This window comes from Rhinichthys klamathensis, unplaced genomic scaffold (genome assembly GCF_029890125.1).
Source record: "Rhinichthys klamathensis goyatoka isolate OS25496 unplaced genomic scaffold, OSU_Roscu_1.1 h1tg000271l_1, whole genome shotgun sequence".
Classification (NCBI taxonomy): domain Eukaryota; kingdom Metazoa; phylum Chordata; class Actinopteri; order Cypriniformes; family Leuciscidae; genus Rhinichthys; species Rhinichthys klamathensis.
Genome location: NW_026606791.1, coordinates 367,134 through 387,639, shown reverse-complemented (window position 1 = coordinate 387,639; position 20,506 = coordinate 367,134). Strand labels below are relative to the sequence as shown.

Below are 20,506 nucleotides of genomic sequence, written 5' to 3'. Positions count from 1 at the left end.
TAAAGTATTACATTACTTTTAAATTTACAACAAAATATCAGTTACATTTTCAGTTTGTACTTTGCCTTTTTCGGTGTGAAAAGGCCTTTACATTAGCCACAAATATAAGTTAGAAAAAAGAAATAGAAAAACAAATAAGCCTAGCCCAGGTGAGAAAAGTAACGCACAAGTAATGTAGCACATTACTTTCCATAAAAAGTAACTAAGTATCGCAATTATTTTTAGGGAGTAACACAGTATTGTAACACATTACATTTAAAAGTAACTTTCCCCAACACTGCTTATTTGCATATAGTTAAATACTGCTCAACCCCATTGAATTGGCAACATTGTCACGCAATTTACCAGCTCTCATTGAAAATGAATGACTTACGTCCACTTTGTTGCTGTAAATCGCTGTGTGAATGCTGATGCTTAGAAACCCATTTAGGTGCAGTTAAAGTCCAATTTGGACATTATGTGGCTTTATACCCAAAGCGTTTTAGGTTCTCAAGTTTCAACTATTACCACTAAAGATGTAAGTGTCTTTTTTGGATTCTTTAGAATATGTACAGTAGATTTTTGAGAATCTTCCTGTCTCTCTCTTTATCTCACTGTCTCTCTATCCACCCATGTGAATCATTCACGGATTGCCCCCGGGAGTGAATTTTCTGTGTTATAGCTTTAACCTTTTACAGGGAATCCATCACAGTAATAGCCAGCCAAGACTGCGTCAGATACCATTTTTGCAATGTTTAAAGCTCAGAAGCAAACTGTGCACAGAGCTGCAGTTGTGTGATAAAACATATAATGATGAGTGAAGCCTGGCGTGGACTAAACGAAATATTTTGGGATGCATGTTATGGACTTTTATAGAGCTGAAAGATCGTTAGTGGTGATGAATGCGTTTTAAGGGGTGGCGAGGTCTTAATCATTCATCTGGAAGAAGCATGTATGTAATTGGTAGTTGTATAGCATATAATAGTACGTGTTACTTGTTTGTCTGGCAAGTGTATTGGAGTGTAATTTAGCTGACATACTGTAGACAGCTGCGTTAGCACAAGCATACGTTAAACCATGATGCTAATGCAGATTACACAGTTTTGAGTTCAGCCAGCTAAAATAAGTTGTTTTTTTTTTTTGTCAATCTACTATCTTTTCAATAAAAAAGACAAAAGTCTGCCAAAGACCAGTCATTTTATTAAATTTTTTAGTTTTTAGAAAAGTCAAGTTTTTAGAAATCAATAAAAATGTAAGAAATCCACAAGAAGTCAAAAAAAAAAAAAGACCGTCATACCACTGGAATGTATCTGTAATGTGTCTCGATGGATAAACTGTAAATTGAAGTTTTTCTTTAGCAGTTAGTGTGGAGACTCTGGCCCTGAAGCATTTTATGCTGACGGCTGTTTATTGTATCCTCAGACGATTATTAGCTGGATACGTTGCTTCTATCTATCACTTTTATTCCTCATCTACCAGCTTTCTCTCTCTCTCGCTCCCTCCCTTCCGCTTTGCCTTCTAACTAACAAGGTTTTCCTGCCTGAAAAGAGAGTGATGATGAGACAGCAGAATGGGAAAGTGAGAAAAGAGAGGAAGAGGGAAAACCATTACTCCGTTTTCACACTTCAATACATGCGCACACCCCTGGGGAGCGCTCCATCTCTCTCTCTCTTTCTCTTGTCTGTGGGTGTCATGGGGCAGACATATAGTTGCGTAACACTTCAGCTGCATGTACACTGAAGAGCATAAACGCACACTGATGTGGGACACAATGATACTGTAACTTATTGTTCTTGATCAGGAAGACACATATACACATTGGGTTATTTTAGTTGTGGGGACTGCAGAATCTCACACACTTCTCAAGGGATAGTTCACCCAAAAAAATGTAATTCTGTCATCTGCTTACCCTCATCATTCCAAACCTATTTAGAAGACTTCTTTTTCTTCCGTGCAAGAAAAGAAATTTTGAGGTCGCTCTTCATGTAATTACAGGGAAATGAAGCTTCCAAGCTTTAAAATGGATGCAAAAGTAGTAAGTCATATGATAGCTTTGTGTGAGGAGGAACAGATTGAAATCTTAGCACTCATGTAAGTGTTCATGTGAGGTTTTGAGAGAAGTGGTGACTCTAATTCATTCTTTTCAATGAATTGTTTGATCTGGATCGTGAATTCTCACTCAGAACTTACTCATCCGCTCACAGCCGTTAACATCTCACTGGTTGAGTCGTATGGACCATTTTTATGGTTGTTTTAGGGTGCCTTTTTGAAAGATTCAGTCCCCCGAGGGACCAATTGTAGCGAGAAAAATGACCACTATACAGGTTTTGAATACAGGGTTGAAATGTGACGTGGAGGTAAATTTAGTAATTACTTTCATTTTTGGGTGTACTTTTTTCTTTAACCTCATTTCAGTCTAAAAGGGGAAATGCTATACACATATTTTGTATGTATATATATATTATATATATTATGTACGCTATTTTGTATAAAGTAAATTATAATAGAATAGATTAACCCTAACCATACCCATAAAGAAAGCTTTTTAATACTATATGAATCAACTTATGTATCTTTTAAATGCACCACACATAAGTGTCCCTATTAACTGACAGAAATCTGATATGCAGGTGTCTTGACAATTCACACTGGTTTCTGTAGGAGTTCTAGACTCTGCAAATGGTAGAGTTGAGGGAAATGCCCAAGATTTGTAGCCAATCAGAAAACTACTCAACCAGAAACACATTCTTCCTTTCATATGTCTGAGTTTGATGGCATTTCTGTAGAGAGCGGAGTTTTGGAGAGAGGTCTAATTCGCACTTTTAACTTCAGATTTAGCTACCTTAGGTTTTATTCTCAAGGTAAATATCTCTACTATCAGTCAAAAGTGTGTGCAGACCTACTTTTATTCTTTATTATGACAATTTACCACATTTTAGAATGAAAATTAAGTCATCAATACTAAATAACAAATGAAGTAAGGAAATTATGGAGTGATCAAAAATGTTCAGCAGATCAAAGCTCTCATATATTTGAGCTCCTTCTTTGTTTAACACTTGGCGTGTTTGGTTCGAATAAAACGAACCCTGGTGCGATTGGTCTGTTAGTGCGGTTTATTTGAATACTAAGTGTAAACACTGCCATCCGAACCCTGGTGTACACCAAACTAACTGACCGAGACCACTGAAACGATGAGTCTCGTCCGCTTCCAAACGAACCCTGGTGTGGTTCGACTGAAATATGAACGCGACATGGACCAAAGACATGTAAATGGGACATGATGTCACAAGATGCGACCCTAAAAAGGACAGAATGTTCAAGCTTACCTGTTTTTTTTCTCGTCATAGACGGGATGTTGCCCATCACAGTTCGGTACAGGCATCAGAACCGTGTCTTCCTCGCAGCAGATCTTTGTTTGTGTGTGTGACGGATGGATTCCTGCCGCTGTTTTGACTTCTTTACACATTTTATAAGCTCTTCACGAGTTCTCAGCTGATCAAAATAACATTATACGTAGGCAACAAACACATACAACGAGCCCATGTAGCCCAGCACACAGCATTGTTTTGGATGTTCGGTAAGTTCCCTCGCGAAATTCACATGATAAAAGCCGACCAATCAGGTTGTGAACATATCCCTATGCCTTTAGGTTCGGTATCTTTAGGTTTGGTGTTAAAATGCCAATGTGAATGCTAAGCGGACCAGGACTAAGTTATATTTATTATAATTGTTTTGCTCTGAGCCAAGTGAACGGATCTACAACACACCCTAAATTTCAGCTCTGCACACTCTGAACATTCAGTCAACCAATCTTATGAGATGCATACTAGGATTTTAGTATGTTTATTAAGCCATATTCCTCATGGGAGCTATTGGCTGGTGCTCACAATGTGACATTTTAGATTTTACTCTCCTTTTGGGGACATTTGGTCCCTGCAATGTAGGTAAAACCTGACCCCCATCACCTCCCCCCCACACACACACACACACACAGAACATCATCATCTTCAGGAGTGTCAGGTACATCGCCGTCCCAATTCTACGCCTCTCTGTACCCGTCTCATCCTTTGTTTTTCTGCACTCATTTCATCTTTCCTTACTCTTTTATCTTCTCCCTTTATCTTTCTCTCTTCCTCTCCTTGCCTGCACCCTCTCCCTAAATATAGCAGCTTTGAAGCATCCCTCCCCAAAACACACTGCATGACAAAAAAATCTTTCATTCAGTCTGCGTGTGTGTGAGCAGGAGAGAGAGAAAGAGAGAGAAAGCCCTAATCAAGGATGTGATTGCCATCTGTTGTGTATTGATAAAAGGCTAAGAAAGACACTGATTAAAAAAGAGGGGGGAAAAGCAGTAGGAAAAGAGAAAGAAAACTGCAGAAACGGTGAGTAAAGGAGGAGGAGCGGAACTACAAAGAGGACACGTGAATAATGCGCATTTTAGAAAGCAGAAAAAAAACAGCACCGCATGTTGTAGTACTGAAAGTGTGTAAAAAAAGAAAAAGGATTTGTAAAGAAAGACACGGAAACCGAGGAGAAAGGGGTTAGCGGAGTAGCGGAAGAGGAACGGAGAAGGAGTGGGTGACATTTCTGATCCTCGTTTTGTAATTGAATAATAATCTCCTGCGGGACCTGACCTAGAAGCGCGCAAGTGTGTGTATTAGCATGTTATTTTTTTATTTTATTTTTCTGTGTGAGCTTGTGCGGGACAAAGAGAGTCAAATGAGAAGGGCGGCTGTGAAATGAAACACTGCCCCCTGTTGTTTGATCAGGGCCTCGCACACATTAAGCATGAAAAATGATCCGGTTTAATGTGCTGTGGCAAAGCATTGCAATATAACTGCTTTTTCATTCAAGCAGGACTTACACGTTTTAGAAAGGTCAATGAGATAAATCTTCCCCTTCTCTTCCTTTTTTCTATCTAAAATACAAAGTATATATGACTGATGCCATTCGAATAGCAAAAACACTGTAATCTTATAATAATGTTTTTGTCTTTCTCTTTTTTTTTTTGTCCTTCCTCTCTCTTTCTTTTAGCTTGCGGAGTGAGGGCTACACCGTACAGGTCACCGTGAACGACTACCTGGACATCTACTGTCCACACTACAACCAGAGCCAGCGGGGGGCGCTAGAGCGCGGGGTGGCCGAGCAGTACGTTCTCTACATGGTCAGTTACCGAGGTTACCGCACCTGCGACCCACAGATGGGCTTCAAGCGCTGGGAGTGCAACCGGCCGCACGCCCCCCACGCGCCAATTAAGTTCTCTGAGAAATTCCAGCGTTACAGCGCCTTCTCACTAGGCTATGAATTCAACGTTGGTCATGAGTACTACTATATATGTGAGTATTTGATAAAACACTTAAAAATCACCATCATGAGGTTTTCTTAATGACATTTTTGTTTGTTACAGTTTGTTTAGTTGCTAGGTTTTATTTAAATGTGCACTATGTAAAGGTTATTAAAAAAATGAATAGTAATTTAGTATTTTAAATCATATATACTCATACCAATTGCCTAATAAAAGCTGTTATATTTTACATGGAACATTGGGGCTGGTAATGTTCACATAACCAGATCACAAGACCAACCAAATACTAATTGCTTTATCTTAATCATTTAAAAAAAAATGCCTGAGTGAACCTTTAAAAACAAATTAAGCTCAATGAATAATATCGGTACAAATGTAATTTATGCAAATGAGTAAAATATTTAACAAAATATATGCAAGTAAACAATTTAAAGCATTTCAATTCCATGTCTTCAAGAGAACAAAATTGTTACTGTCGGGGAAATTGGGGTCTAAATGGAAGTTGGAGCCAATGGGGAAGCCACTTTTATTAAATACAATAAAAGACGCTTTGAAGCGTTACATTTTTGCTAGCAATCTGCTGCAGATGCTTTATGTCAGTGTTATTCGGATGGCGGACGGCGTTCTGGTTCCGGACCCCAGCTTGGTTCCATCTGGACCGCGGGACATAATTGCGCCATTTTACCGTTTCTACAGTTTAAAATGAGCAGCGAGTCAAAACAACGGTGCAGTTCACAGCACAAGCGCTCAGGTTTATTTACGCTAATGATAATTCGGCGCTACATCCTCTAATATCTGTATCTAGAGCCAAACGTGCTTCATTCAAGCCCTTTCCGCTCCGTACGGGTTGCTTCTTTCTCCTCACTGGAGACGTAAAGCGCCACATTAAGAGATGCAGATGACGCGGTTATTTTGACAACTGTAGCAGAAACACAATGAGCTGGAAAATAGATCCTTTTCCTAAAACGCTGCAGAAAACGAGAATGCAGAAAATACAATTATTTGTATCTGTCATACAGATGACTCCGACCGTTTATCTAATCCAGAAAGTTAATGCATGCATGGCATGCAGTTAGCATTATTAATCAGCATATAAGAGCATTTCATAATAAACAATGTTGTAATTTGGAAAAAAAAATATTTGGAGATAGCAAGGGAAGACAAAAAACTTACTAGTTAACTTTTTGTCCTCATGATGAGAGTTTTGATTATTAGATTATGTGCGTTGTTTGATTTTAGTAGTGTGTTACTAGAGGTAAACCCTGCACTCCCAGTATGCTTTCTTAGTCCCAATGCCTTCTATGTGCCATACACAAAGGTGTCTAAATGTATATATAAAAAAATATACAAAATAAAAATAGCCTGATAAAACATCTGATCTTATCTTTTTATATTCATATCCAGTTGGGAGAAATATTAACTTTTTTTGGTAAACATTGACGTCATCTTTGATCACTATTTTGAGTGTTTAGGTGTTTTTCTTTTACAAAGTACTATGGCTGCCCCAATGGTGTTCCAAATTGTAAATTGTTCCAAAAAAGTATTGTCTGGACATCCCCTGGGAAGGAAATATAGAGGCCGGACCTTTCAATGCTTTATGTATTGAACAACAGCGTGCCAGACAACTCTGAAAGGTGATACTTGCCAATCTGAGTGAATTGTTTAGTCACATGATTTGAATCAAAGTCCAATTTTTGTTTTGGACATCAATCCAGGAATTTATTCTGTAAATGTGTCGTAGTCTCGCATTGTCGACCTACTAAATAAACGTTTTTTACATCTCAAGCGAGTGTATACGATGTATGTGCACATTCTGGAAATTATTATTTGTAATTTTTATGCAGGATCCCAATATTTGCATTGGAATACTGTATGTAGATGGAAAGCTAATGGCACGTTGAAATTATTTCATGTGGTTATTGACAGTACGCCCCAGACGCTGTCCATAGAACTTATTAATCCATTCAAGTGTTCTTTTGCTAGCAAGTTCCAGTTTGCAGTAGGCATACTTCATCTAAACTCAACTGACAGAAAAGGTTATTAGGGAAAGGCATACTGGGGAGCAGATGGAGGTTTAGTGCTTTGTTCAAGGGGACATTGCCTTGGCAGGATCCTCCCTTTCATGATGTGGCGATTGTACCTCTGAGCCAATCAGAGCCCTTCCTGTCGGGGAGTTTTTTGAGTTGGGAATAAAAGAAGTGAGAACTTTCTGCGTGAGCACCATTATGTGCAGGGTTACAGATAAGTCATACAGATGCAGTTAACACAAGAGAAACTCATTAAGAAAACAATTTGCGACCCCAGTGATCGTCTTTAAAGGGCTTTGTTGTTACGAAGCAGTAGTTTGAAGAAAGGCAGCAAGTTATTTCAAACACAACAATGTTTCATTCATTTTTTTTTTTTTTTTATCACAACTGAGAATAAAAGAAAGCTCCTAAGGACAAGCTCAAATGCATCTCTCCCAGCAGTCCATTTGCTCTCAAAACTGCCTTGTTGGTGAAATGGTGACAGCTTCGCCATGCAAAGGAGCTTGTTATCGGGAAACGGACGTTACGGGAGGCCGCCGGTCATCAGTCTTTCTGGCATTTGGGTCAGTCACTACCAATTAGAGCGCACCCGTTTTTTGATCGAAAACTTTCAAATGCAGGCTATAAACCGAGTGTTAATAGAGCATTGCTAATGGTGATTTTCTGATGCATGTCTCAGCTAATGCTAACAGTCGTCTTCATTAGTGAGGTCTGTGGGCAGGTTATTAGCGATTGTATGACAACCATTCGGTATTGAAAAATGATATCACACTCAAACATTTGTATGATAATGTGGCCCATATGTTTATCAACCTGAAAACAAGAAGCGTTATCTTTGTCTTAGCCCAGGGGAGTTCGTTTAGAGCCAATTCATCAATCTAAGATGGTATCTGCAGCTTGTGGAAATGGATGATTTAATAAACGTACACCGTATCTGTTTTGATCAGTGTTATTTATTTAGTGTTTGTTCTCAGCAGAAGGAGCTTTGGCTTAGATACCTTAAAATGGCCATAACATTTGCTGTGGATTAATCTTTTGAAATAAAGAGTTTAATGTACTACGTAGTAGACACACTCTAAAGCGCTCTCACCAGGTTGCTGCTCATTTCAGATCTTCATGTGAAGTATTCTGTGATCATTTACATATGGAAGACTTAAAGGTACAGTAGCAAAAACAGCCTGTTGAACTTAATGTTCAGAGTAAGGGCAGAAAATGGTCATGAGAAACTGAATTGAAGCAGTTTTTGCTGCAAGAAATTGGCTAACATTATAAGTGGACTTTAAAGAGGAGGATTTGGGTAACAGGTTAAAACCAGTATAGATATGCGAGGAATGGAGTCGTAACATAATGTTTTAGCTTTTAATTAGGTAAAAATGCAGTGGTAGATGTTTAAATCTGTTGTGTTCTACTTTGTTTGGTACATTTAAATATTTACATTTATTCATTTAGCAGTGACGAGACGCTTTGGACAAAATCTTCACATGTCACATGACCTCATTACATTTCAGTATATGTGTATTTTGTATAGATACTGTGCACAGTATGCTGATTTTTAGTATGCATAGAATACTAGTTTGTCCTGGTGCTACATTTGTTACTTCCTACTATAACTGTGCATAAAAACTTATAGAATCCCACAATGCAGTGTGCCTAATGTGACTAATGAACCAGATAAACGTATTTTTAACATTAATATTTTGACTCAATATTTGATTGGGCTGATGAGGTTTTTACAAAATAAATAAATAAAAAGGCAAAAATATTGCATTTATTTTCAAAAATGATGACTGGCGTCAATCACATATTACACGAAGAGGTCATGTGACTGCGACGTAGAATTCTACTAGTTGAAATGTTTATTATTGCATAATAATACTTGCTATTTTACTATTTACTGTTTCACTTCTAATTGAAAAGTATTCAGAATACTGTGTATACTGCATTGTGTTCATTTAGTAAGCTACAGGAGTATTCTGAACCTAGAAGTGGTGTCAGTGCATGTCATTGTCCAGTAGGTGGCAGTAGGTTAATGTTTGTGATGTCATGTGTTGTTGCAGCTACACCTATCCATCACCACGGACACAACTGTTTAAGACTGCGGGTGTTTGTCTGCTGTTCTACAGGTGAGCATCATCACACACACATAGAAACAAAAAAGCACGTAAACCGCAAGGGGGGGTCATGATGCTGGTTTTAATGTGTGTTTGTGTGTGAGCAAACTATTTTCAGAACTTAATGCTCGAACACGTTCTGTGGCCTTTTTGATCAGAGCATGTGTGGAGCATAACTCATGCAGCTCTTGAACACAAGTTTAACCCCGCGCTGCATTAATCTCTAATATTTTTCAGTTATATTACATGTGAGTGTATTTGTTGAAATGGCTTTGTGTTTGCATATAATGTACCTAAAATGTATCTAAAAAAAAAAAAGGTTGAGCAAGTGATGTGTATAGGAAGTGACAATAGGAATTACATTTTAAAATGTAGACTCTATATTAAGGTACATATAAATGCATTTTGCTGAAAAAAATATGCTATGGCCTAGCAGCATTATTTTTTTATAAAAAGACTATATTGACAAATTGCAGAGAATGAAAGTGGAAAAATACAGTATGCCTTAAAGGGGTCATGATATGAGAAATCAAATTTGTCTCGATGTTTTGACATATAAGAGGTATTTGTACCATTAAAACATCCTGCAAGTTTCATAGCTTAAAACGTCCTCCTCATTATAAACAAAGCATTTATTCAGGTTCCAGAAATGGCTTGTTTTGATGTTGTGGGATCTGTGACGTCACATGGGCAAATACATTTGCATATGACTCCTATGCCTCCAGAGCAAGACATCAACGAATAGTTTTACATCATCTCACCATAGGCCCCGCCCACTAGCATCCAGTCGTTTAATGGCTGACACTTGTCTACACTGGATGTGAGCGTCGCGTCAAAAGCAAATAGAGATCCATTATAATCACTGATGCTGTCTACACTGAATACAGTATAAAAGATGTGAGTTCAGTTTCTGACATATTCCATGGACTTGAGTCTGTCGACAACAGGACAAATGGAAGAATGAAGAACATTCGCTTTGACTCGTCCAGTGGATGGTTCATTTAAGGTGTTCTGAATTGCGAAACAATAAAAGTGGTCGTTTACTGACTAGCCTTAAAGGAGCTGCCCACTAAAAACAGATCATTAAATTTTTTTGCGCTGCGCATATACATTTGTTTTGGTTTTTGTGCAAAAAACTTTATTAGCATTATAAGTGAACCTCAAGGAACATTTAAAAAAATCCATGTCATGACCCCTTTAAGTGATCAGATAGTGTTTTGGGCAACTGTATGCACTGAGATCATGTTTTTCTTTGCTACAGTCTCTAATGCAGATGATGACTCGAACCAGAGTCCCCCTGACTACACTGTCAGACCCAAACTGCATGACATCGGTGAGTGAACACACACAAGCGTGAAGCCTTGTACACACATTGGCTTTAAAAATGTGTAACACAAATGTTCATCCGGTCTCACAAATATGGCTATTATGCATTTAATCTACCTCATGAGCATCTGAAATTCCTCTTAAAAGCCTGGGTGACCATAATGTCCAGTGACCAGGGGATGGCCAATAATAAACAAATTAATGCATTTATTCAGTCTCTCTATTTTTGCTCTCTCGCCCTCACTTAACTACTGTTTTCATTCTGAGAAATCGAGCTGTGAATGTGCAGTGAGACGCATTATGACTGCACATCTGAAATGTATGTCCAGCGAATACTCAGAAACCCAAGTTCACATCAGGATCACAGGAAGGATCATCGGGACACACTGCAGGATGCACAGCTTGGCTCAACGCCCACATGCCCTTGCTAAAGCACATAACTAAACAAATAGCTGGCACTTTACACCACCGTAGGCATCCAAAAGCACTCTAAACATCTCTCTCTCTCTCTCTCTCTGTCTGTGTGTGTGTGTGGGGGGGGGGTGCATGCGTGTTAATGCACACGGCATTAAAATGGAAACTAATTTATGACACACACACACCATATGAACCAAATTACCCTCTGTATGCAGATCTTCCTACTTCTAAAACTGTCAACATCTTGTTAGCTTTCCCAAACCATATCTAATAAAAAACACATTGCTGACAGGTCAACCACCCTATTTTAAGGGGGGGGGGAAACTTGTGCTGCAGTCTCGAGGACTAAGTTTTACTTTGTTTCCTGTCAACAGCTCCATAATACCATCATTTGTGCTGATGCTGCATTAAAAAAAAAATCTGCTTAAGTCTGTGGATAGCACACATCATATAGACATAGTGTGTTCCAGTCAGGGATTATACTCGATGAAACCGATATGAAAAGATAGGGTTACGGATGTCAAAAAAGCACTGCATAATCACTATTCTGAAAAGACTTCCAAAAACCCAGGAGACCTGATGTTTCTTATTTGAGCTTGCCAGGTCCCACTGAAAGAATTTATACACTAGTTTCAGTCAAAAAAGGTGAAACAGCTAAAAGCTAAAGTCCTTTTTTGTGCTTTTTTCTCTTTATTTGACTGATAGGCTATTAAAATAACTGTTTCTTCTTAGTTTTTTCACTTATGTACATTTTGTATTATGTTACATCTTATCTTGTTAAATTAATGTTTGTTGCATTCATTGCAAAAATGTTGGTATATTCAAATTATTTCAGTTAATGAAATATACATGTTCCTACTGTAAATTTAAGGTCAATTTATTTATTATGTATGGTAAATTTCTAGCTGCCGTTTTTTTACTGTAAATTTAAAAAAAAAAACGTCTGGATCAGGGTTATCACAGTGAAGACCTGACCTGGTGTGACATCATCCTTTGGCCTACCATTGGTCCGCGGTGATGATGTAATAGGTAGGTGTGCGCGGAGGCTCCGCCTTCTTTGACACTGAGAATCTTCTCCGGTTCATTTCTTCTCTTCCGTCCGTCGAGGTCAGACGTCACGAATGAAAACATGAACACACTGGAGAGCTGCTTTATAGTGGAAACTGACGTTGTAATTCTGGATTGAAAGCTATACTGACACATTTTCAAGTTTAATACTGAAAAGCTGCTTGCTTTAAAGCAATACAGTATATTGTACAAAGTGCTATAAATAAACGTGACGTGACATAACTTGACTGGAGTGCAGCGTGGGAACATATCCACATCGCTATGATCAGATGCTTTCTTTACCGCTGTTTTCTCACCGCTGTCATTATTTTGCACAGCAAATATTTACATATTCATCTAAACACAGCTCTCAGCAGAGTAGATATTTCGAACTTCTTTTTACCCCTAAGAAAAGAACAATCTGTTTTGCAATCGCAGCTCGGCTATAAACAGCATTGTTTTGGATGTAGAACAATTCTGGTTCGGCGGTTGATGTTCAACATCAAATCCGGAACCTTAAGCAAAACCAGTTGAGAACCACTAGGGTATAAGACTATATTTGTTTGACAGGACTGTTGTTCCAGGCCCTTCTAAAGATGCTGATCCAGGAGCACATCCTACTTTGTCGCACGAAGAAGAGCACAGCAAAACCAGTCCAGTTGGAATTTCGCCTATGTGCGTCAACAATAATAAATTCCAGACATTTCCATGATGTGTTGACACGTCTCCGCCGATACGTCCATTGAGCTGTGTGTCTTCACTCACTATGTCTGCTATCACAGCAGTGTGTTTAACCTCTAACTGCCCGAGCGTCCTTTATCAACATACAACGTGGCGGCTGCTGATAAGAAATGTCACATATTCTTTGTTTTTTTTTCTGTCTGATATCCTTCCAAGTCTTTTCTCTACAATCACATCTCCTGTTTTAATAGATAAGGTTTCTCTCTCGCTATCTCTCCTGCCTTTATTTCTCCTTTTCTCTGCCTTTCTCTATTTCTAAGTGATTATTTTCATCATCAATAACCCTTATAGAATGTTATGTTGAGCTTTAGGGCCAGTAATAATACAGAAAATGAATGGATGAGTTTTATCTTCCTAATATTTAGAGAAGGCTGTGGGGAAACCATTACAGTTGCTGCAGGTGATTACATTACTCAAAGAGGAAGCATTATTCCCCTGTATCCTTTATCATTCTATGATGTTTAGTAGGTGATAATTTACCGTCAATGTCTAACTTTGACGTGTAGCTTTTGGTTGCGGTGGCTTAATGGTTAGTGCTTGCGTTCCTGACATTGAGCCATGGTGCTCATGTAATGGATGCAGGTTTGATTCCAGCCTAAAGAGATGTTCCGATCTCATTCCCTCTCTGTTTCCAATCATTTCCTATCCCTCTCTTGAATACCCTGCTGATAAGAGCAGCTAACATGATGGAAATAAAGAGCTAAAGTTAGCTATTACTCAGTGAGAGATTGACAGTTAACTGAGAGATTGTTTTCTTAATATCACAAAATGTTCCCCAAACAGGACGGAATGTTGGAAATCCAGCTATCTAATATTCACGTTTCGATTAGAGAATAGATCTGGAATTGGTTTGCGCCTTAGAGTAAAACATAAAACAAGCAATTGTGAGATAAAATTTAAAATAAGAAATAAATCATATTAAAACCTATAAAATCTCATTATACCTTTTTTAATGTTTTTGAAAGAAGTTTTTTATGCTCACCTAATATAATACATTAAAAATACAGCAAGAACAGTAATATTATTACAATTTTAAATAACTTGGCAGCCATTAGATGCCATATGCTGACCTGGTGCTCAAGAAACATTTCTTATTATGATCAATGTTGAAAAAAGTTGTGATGCTTAATATTTTGGTTACAATTTATAATAAAGTTTGTTAGTTAACATGAACTAATAATGAACTGCATGTATACAGCATTTATTAATATTTTTTTATGTTAATTTCAACATTTACTAATACTTAAAATAATAATTAAAATCTTGTTAACATTAGTTAATGCACTGTGAACTAACATGAAGAAACAATGAACAGCTTGCTCATGGTTAGTTCATGTTAGTTAATACATTAACTAATGTTAACTAATGAACCTTATTGTAAAGTATTAACAATATTGTTGTGGAAACTGTGATGCATTTTTTTCAGTACTTAAAGTCCCTGTAAAGTCAAAATGAAGTATGTGTTCTGAGTTTGTCATATCACAGAAAAATGTGTTATTAGACACCCAGACAAATTTGAATGATAAAAAAATCCGGCAAGTACATAAAATAAGCTATCAAAATCTTGAAAAAATGAGCAGTAGTCTCTGCTCTCAAACGCTGGGGGCGTGTCCGCTGGCTGTGCTGAAACCACGCCCACTTGTGGTAAAGCTGCCGTCGCCACAATCAACTGTCACCCGCTACAGCCGGAATGGATGCTCCTAGCAGTTTATTAGGTTAATTATAACATAAGCGCACAAGGCAACTTACACTCATTGGTGGGCACGCACTGCCGATGATGTCACCAGTTGTCGGCGCGACGGGAGGATGAAGGCCGAGGCGGGAGATAGTCGTTTCGGCCCCATTCACCAGTAACAGCGGATTATTAGTGAATCCCAGTTGTCTCCTACGAAAGTTTATAAAACTATCCCGTGTAAAATGATCACTACAGAGGCGGGTTTTGGTGGTGATCCTCAGCTCTCCATCAAGGTGGCTCTTCACAAAATTAATCCACCTCTTCTTGATGTGATCGTATTTAGGAAATTTAAATAAGGACACCGATCTGTTTTGTACGTGATCACATCCAGGTAGTACGCATTTCCGTGACGAAGACATAGCTAACTAGCTAACTGTAAGCTGTAGTAATTAATAATACTGACAGTAACTCGCGATTGAGCGGCAAACTGATGCGAATGTGCTCTATTTATATTGTTAGGGGAGCGACCAGCCTCAGGGGCTCCAGTGCGTCATCAGGTAGGGGCGGGGCCAGGAGCTCAGGCACTCCAGTGCGTCATCGAGAACCCTTTTAGCCCCGCCCAAAAAATATCAATGGAATATCAATGGTGAAAAAACTGTTTTACGGTCTAACTCCACAATTCAGTACTTCACAGTTCACAGTCTTTGTAATGTATTTTAGCAATACATTTCTAACATTTATTATGTGTTTCGAATTTTTTTTTAAATTGCCTTTACAGGGACTTTAATTGAAAGTTCAAAAAACAGCGTTTATTTGAAATAGAATCTTTTGTAACATTATAAATGTCCTTGCCTACACTTTCAATCAATTTAATGCATCCTTGCTGAATAAAAGTATTCATTTCTTTCAGAAAAATGATATGTATAGGTTTAAATGCTTTACTCTGAGGCGGCGTACATAGTTTTGTAGGCTTATTATCGGTATAAAGTCTTTACGTGCTCACTAACTTTCTTTCTTTCCTTCCTTCTTTCTTCTCTCTCTCTCTCTCTCTCTCTCTCAGATGAGTTTAACCCTGAGATCCCCAAACTGGAGAAGAGCGTCAGCGGCAGCAGTCCGTCTGGAGACCGGCTGTTAATCACTGTGGCGACGCTTCTCCTCGCTGCTCTCCTCGTGTCTTAGCAACCGTCTCTCTCTCTCTCTCTCTCTGACATTTCTGAGCCAGCAGCTCCGAGCGCTCGCCTTTCGTTCAACCTGTGCGGGAGTTTATCCAATCAGAACAGATTAACCAATAGTTGAGCCCTAAACACTGGAGCTAATTGTAGATCCACCGCACCCAAACAGTGGCCTTCGTCTCCACAATTTTGGAATAAGGAATGACGTGCATCAATTTCAGATTTTGCCTTTGCGATGGAACGTCCACTCTCCCGAAACGTACTCGCGGAGGAAAACAAATCTGGTTAGACGGTGAGGTCTCTCTACCCTACGTCCGGTCTCGTCTCTAATGAAGCTACCTAGATTGGGGCAAATCTTGAGACGGACTAAGATTGACACGAGCTCAAATGGATATGACAAGCGTCATAGTGGTCAGTGGATCTCGGCTGAGAGACTCGAGGAGTGCTGGAGACCTTTGATCCTGTCTTAACATTCTGTCACATCCCATACCTGTCGGACTGCAATATGTGTCAGTCATTGATAGTTCTGCAGCAGAGATCAATAAAACTCATTTGCCCGTCACTAAGTTCAGGTGTTAGGCTTATGAATCGATCACAGAGAGGCATTGCTACTGTTTCTGCTAGTTCCCAGGCTGGAGACTTGTCTGTGAGCTGTAATGGGAACCCTTTCCTTCTAGTTTCCCAGTTCCATTGCTGAACTTGGAAACTAGAGATCGGTCAGAGACCATCACTTTTGTACATTGTGTGACCGAAATAGTTTGGACATCATAGCAGCGCACGTAATGAAAGAGAATCGAGGTGGACCGAACTAACGGTAGATGGATAGATAAACGTTTATTTCCTATAGTATGTACGTGTCATCATGGAAAGGCACTGGATTGGCCAGTGCCACTGATTAGCATAGTGGCCATTTTTGTAAGAGCGGTCGAGTCGTAAACTGCAATTCGCTGTTTTATATCGAAGAATTGCGATGCAGATTTAGTTTTTACCGTATGATACATATTTAACTGCTCTTTGAGTATGTTAGTTTGTTTACTTAATTTATTGAGTTATTTATTGATCATTTGATCCTTTTTTGGGAACTTTGTGAGTTGTGTCTGCTTTCTTGAGGGATCCTTCCTCATCTTTGCTAATGCCAAATTATTTTTTGTTTATTTATGTTCGTTTCATGGACTTTATTTCTGTTCATGTGCCAGCAAATTGAGTCTTAGTTACTGAAAGACATATCTAATGAATCTCATCCATTGCGCTCGGTTGAAATAGGTACATTATCTTTATAAGGAGAGTCGTTATAATAGGACAGTGTGAGATTGTTGTAGTCTATATTGGTGGGCGGGGCTGGGAGGGCATTTGGGGAGGGGCTTATTGAGAGGGCGTGGCTTCAGTGCAGTAATGGAATAAATCATTCCTCAGAACGCTGCAGACAACGTCAAGAGTGAATGTCTATGTAAATGTGTCTGCGTATGTGTCTTATGAGTGTGCACTTTACAGGGGGTTGTGAAAGTGTGGCATTTTGGCATTTTCATATGCATTTAGATACACATTTGTAGGTTTTAAATACTCAAGCTTGTGTGAGAGTTTTGGCTGGAGAGAATGAGACGGGTGAGAACGAAAGCATTTATCATTGTTGGCAACAACAGTACCAATCGTGTTTACCTTAGAATGATTACAAACATGTAAACGAATCATGAATGACAATTGCCAGAATGAAACTTAATAAAACATTCTTATTTTAACACTCTCGCTGTGATTTTTATCGTCTGCAGGTTGCCTTGAGAGCCTCGAAATCGGCATGACATGATTCTCGGGATGTCAGAATGATTGTGTGAATGAGTTTGCTCTGACTCATGCGTCAGTGCACTTTTTTGCCAATGAGCACATGCTCCTTATTTAGGAACACATAAAAAAGACTTGGGGTGCAATAGAACTGTATCAAATAATGTGTTACGGGGTTGCAAGGAGACATTTTCAAGCAAAATCATTTAATTTATTAGAATACTAAAAGTATGGGGCAGTCCAGACAATAGCTATAAGAGTTTACATTGAATTAAATGGTAAATACAGATTGTGAAACCTAAATACCAAGGAAAAAACATTATGCATAATGCCAGGACTTTTAATTATAAACAAGCCTGAAATACACTGAAGTTGTAAATACAACAATGATTAACGGAGAAAATCTATGTACTTAAAAATGCCACGTTCCATTCAATGTGTTACTTGCCATTTCTTTGTAATTGTGAAATTTATAAGCAATTTTTTAGTGGAAATTGTTTCTACACCAAGTTTGTTTTTTTCAGTGTTGTCAAAAGTTTGGAAATATAATTTTTTTTAATGTTTTTGAAAGCAGTCTCTTATGCTCACCAATGCTGCATTTATTTCATCAAAAAATACAGTAAAAATAGTAATATTGTGAAATATTAAAGAACTGTTTTCTATTTTAATATATTTTAAAATGTAATTTATTTCTGTGATGGCAAAACTGAATATCATTACACCAGTCTTCAGTGTCACATGATCCGTCAGAAATTATTTTAATATGCAGATTTGCGCCCCAGGTAACATTTCTTATTATTATTATCAATCTTTAAAACAGTTGTGCTGCTTTACAATTTTTGTGGAAATGGTGATCCTTTTTTTCAGGATTCTTTGATGAATAGGAAGTTCAAAGAACAGCTGTTATGTGCATTTATTAAAGTTATTTATTTATTTTGTAACATTATAAATGTATTCACTGTCACTTTTGATCAAGTTATTGCATCGTTGATGAAAAATGTTTTTGTCAAGTATTTCTCTCTCTTTTTTAAATCTTACCACAATTTTTTTGGTATCATTGTTTCCACAAAAAAAATGTTAAGCAGCAAAAACAATTATTTTAAATTGTAATATCAGTTCAATATTACTGTTTTACTGTTTTTTTGATTTAGTAAATTTCAGCCTTGGTTTGCATAAGAGACTTCTTTCAAAAACATTTTTTTTTTAAATATGTTTTCAAACTTTTGACAGATACTGTAGGCCTATACAGTGCTTAGCATAAGTGAACACACCCATGCTAAAAGGAGGAATAAAAAATCTTCTTTTGGAAATTGATCACCCAGGAAATTGATTGGTCAGGACACCCCTATGTTAAATGCATGCTTATTTCCAGGGTTTAAAAAGCTCTAATAAAAGAGAAAATGTAACCCATTAATAGAATGGCAATTATGTAACTTGTTTCTTATAAAAGCTTTTCTTGTAAAATAATTAGAATGTAGTCTTCAGAACTGAGTCTGTCTCTTGAAGGTGCATCTGTCTCTTTTTTTTTCATCTCTCCATCTGTCTTCTGCACTTTGTCCCTGTCTGTTATTTTATCTGCTCTGTTTCACACCCAGACATACTCATTCTCATTTAGCTAGACCAAACACACGTCTGTCTCCTCAGGTAAAAGGTTCCTGCAGTGATGAGAATCCGACCTCAGAAACTCCTGCACCTACAAATGCTTCTTCTCTTACAACACACAAATCAAAATTTTCTAGGTGCCCATCATTAGACACACACACACACACACACACACAACATAAAACACCCGCACTGACAGTCCTGGGAATATGCAGTTGTTCTTCTCAGTTTCGTCCCTTCCATCTAAGGAGAAAATGCCTTGAAGCAAAACATGTTTGTGCACATCTGTCTGTCTTTCATTCTCTTTTTTTCCATTTTTTCTCCGTCTCTGCTCTTAAGTGTTTTTCAATTTCAAGGACACTCCATGTACAAGTGAAGATAATAAAGACATTCGGGATTCAAGGGTAAGCAAGATTAAAGTGTTAGTTCACCCAAAAATGGCATTTCTATCGTTAATTACCCACCCTCTTGTCGTTCCAAACCCGCAAGACATTCGTTCATCTTCAGAACACAAATGATATTTTTGATGAAATCCGAGAGGTTTCTGAACCAGCCATAGGCAGCAAAGTCATTGCAACTTTCAAGCCCCATAAAGCTAGTAAAGAACAATACTTTTTGTGAGCCACTTTATTTTAACAATTTCCTCTCGTCCGTGTCAGTCTCTTGCGCTGATCACGTAGTGAACACAGTGCAGCGCTTCCGGGTTCTACGTCAGAACGCCGGCTCACCATTGGCCAGCTCCTGCGTCAGCATCACACACGTGTCGTGGTGCTCACATGACCAGCGTCGACCAATAGTGAGCCGGCAGTCCTGACGTACAACCCAGAAGCGCTGCACTGGGTTTACTACGTGATCAGCGTAGGATACTGACACAGAAGAGAAGAAATTGTTTTTGTTTTTTTGCGTATTCCTGTCGCTTCATAACCTTAAGGTTGAACTACTGTAGTCACATGGACTATTTTAAGATGTATTCACATACTTTTCTGAGCCTTGAAAGTTGCAATGACTTTGCTGCCTATGGCTGGTTCAGAAACCTCTCGGATTTCATCAAAAATATCTTCATTTGTGTTCCGAAGATGAATGAAGGTATTACGGGTTTGGAACGACATGAGGGTGAATAAGTAATGACAGAATTTTAATTTTTCAACTATCCCTTTAAATGTCACATCAAACATAACAGTTTTGATCCTCAACTGCACACTAATGTGCAATTATCCATTCTAACTAATTTCATGGTTCCACATCTCAAAAAAAAAAAACATGAGAAAGTCTGTGTGAATGATCCAATTTGTCCATCACAGCAACAGTTCTAATGGTGATGAGGAGCC

At 38.3% G+C, this 20,506-nt stretch overlaps 2 protein-coding genes across 2 annotated transcripts in view; both read left to right on the top strand.

Annotated features, from left to right (window-relative positions):
- Positions 1-16,095, top strand: part of efna3a (ephrin-A3a) — a 104,266-nt gene extending 88,171 nt beyond the window's left edge. Inside the window, exons 2-5 of the mRNA XM_056268426.1 lie at positions 5,014-5,315; positions 9,369-9,434; positions 10,684-10,755; positions 15,689-16,095. Of these exons, the coding sequence (XP_056124401.1) occupies positions 5,014-5,315; positions 9,369-9,434; positions 10,684-10,755; positions 15,689-15,807 (559 nt within the window). The 3' untranslated portion in view covers positions 15,808-16,095. The remainder of the gene's footprint in view (positions 1-5,013; positions 5,316-9,368; positions 9,435-10,683; positions 10,756-15,688) is intronic.
- Positions 1-20,506, top strand: part of efna1a (ephrin-A1a) — a 305,299-nt gene that overhangs the window by 194,318 nt on the left and 90,475 nt on the right. The window lies entirely within an intron of this gene.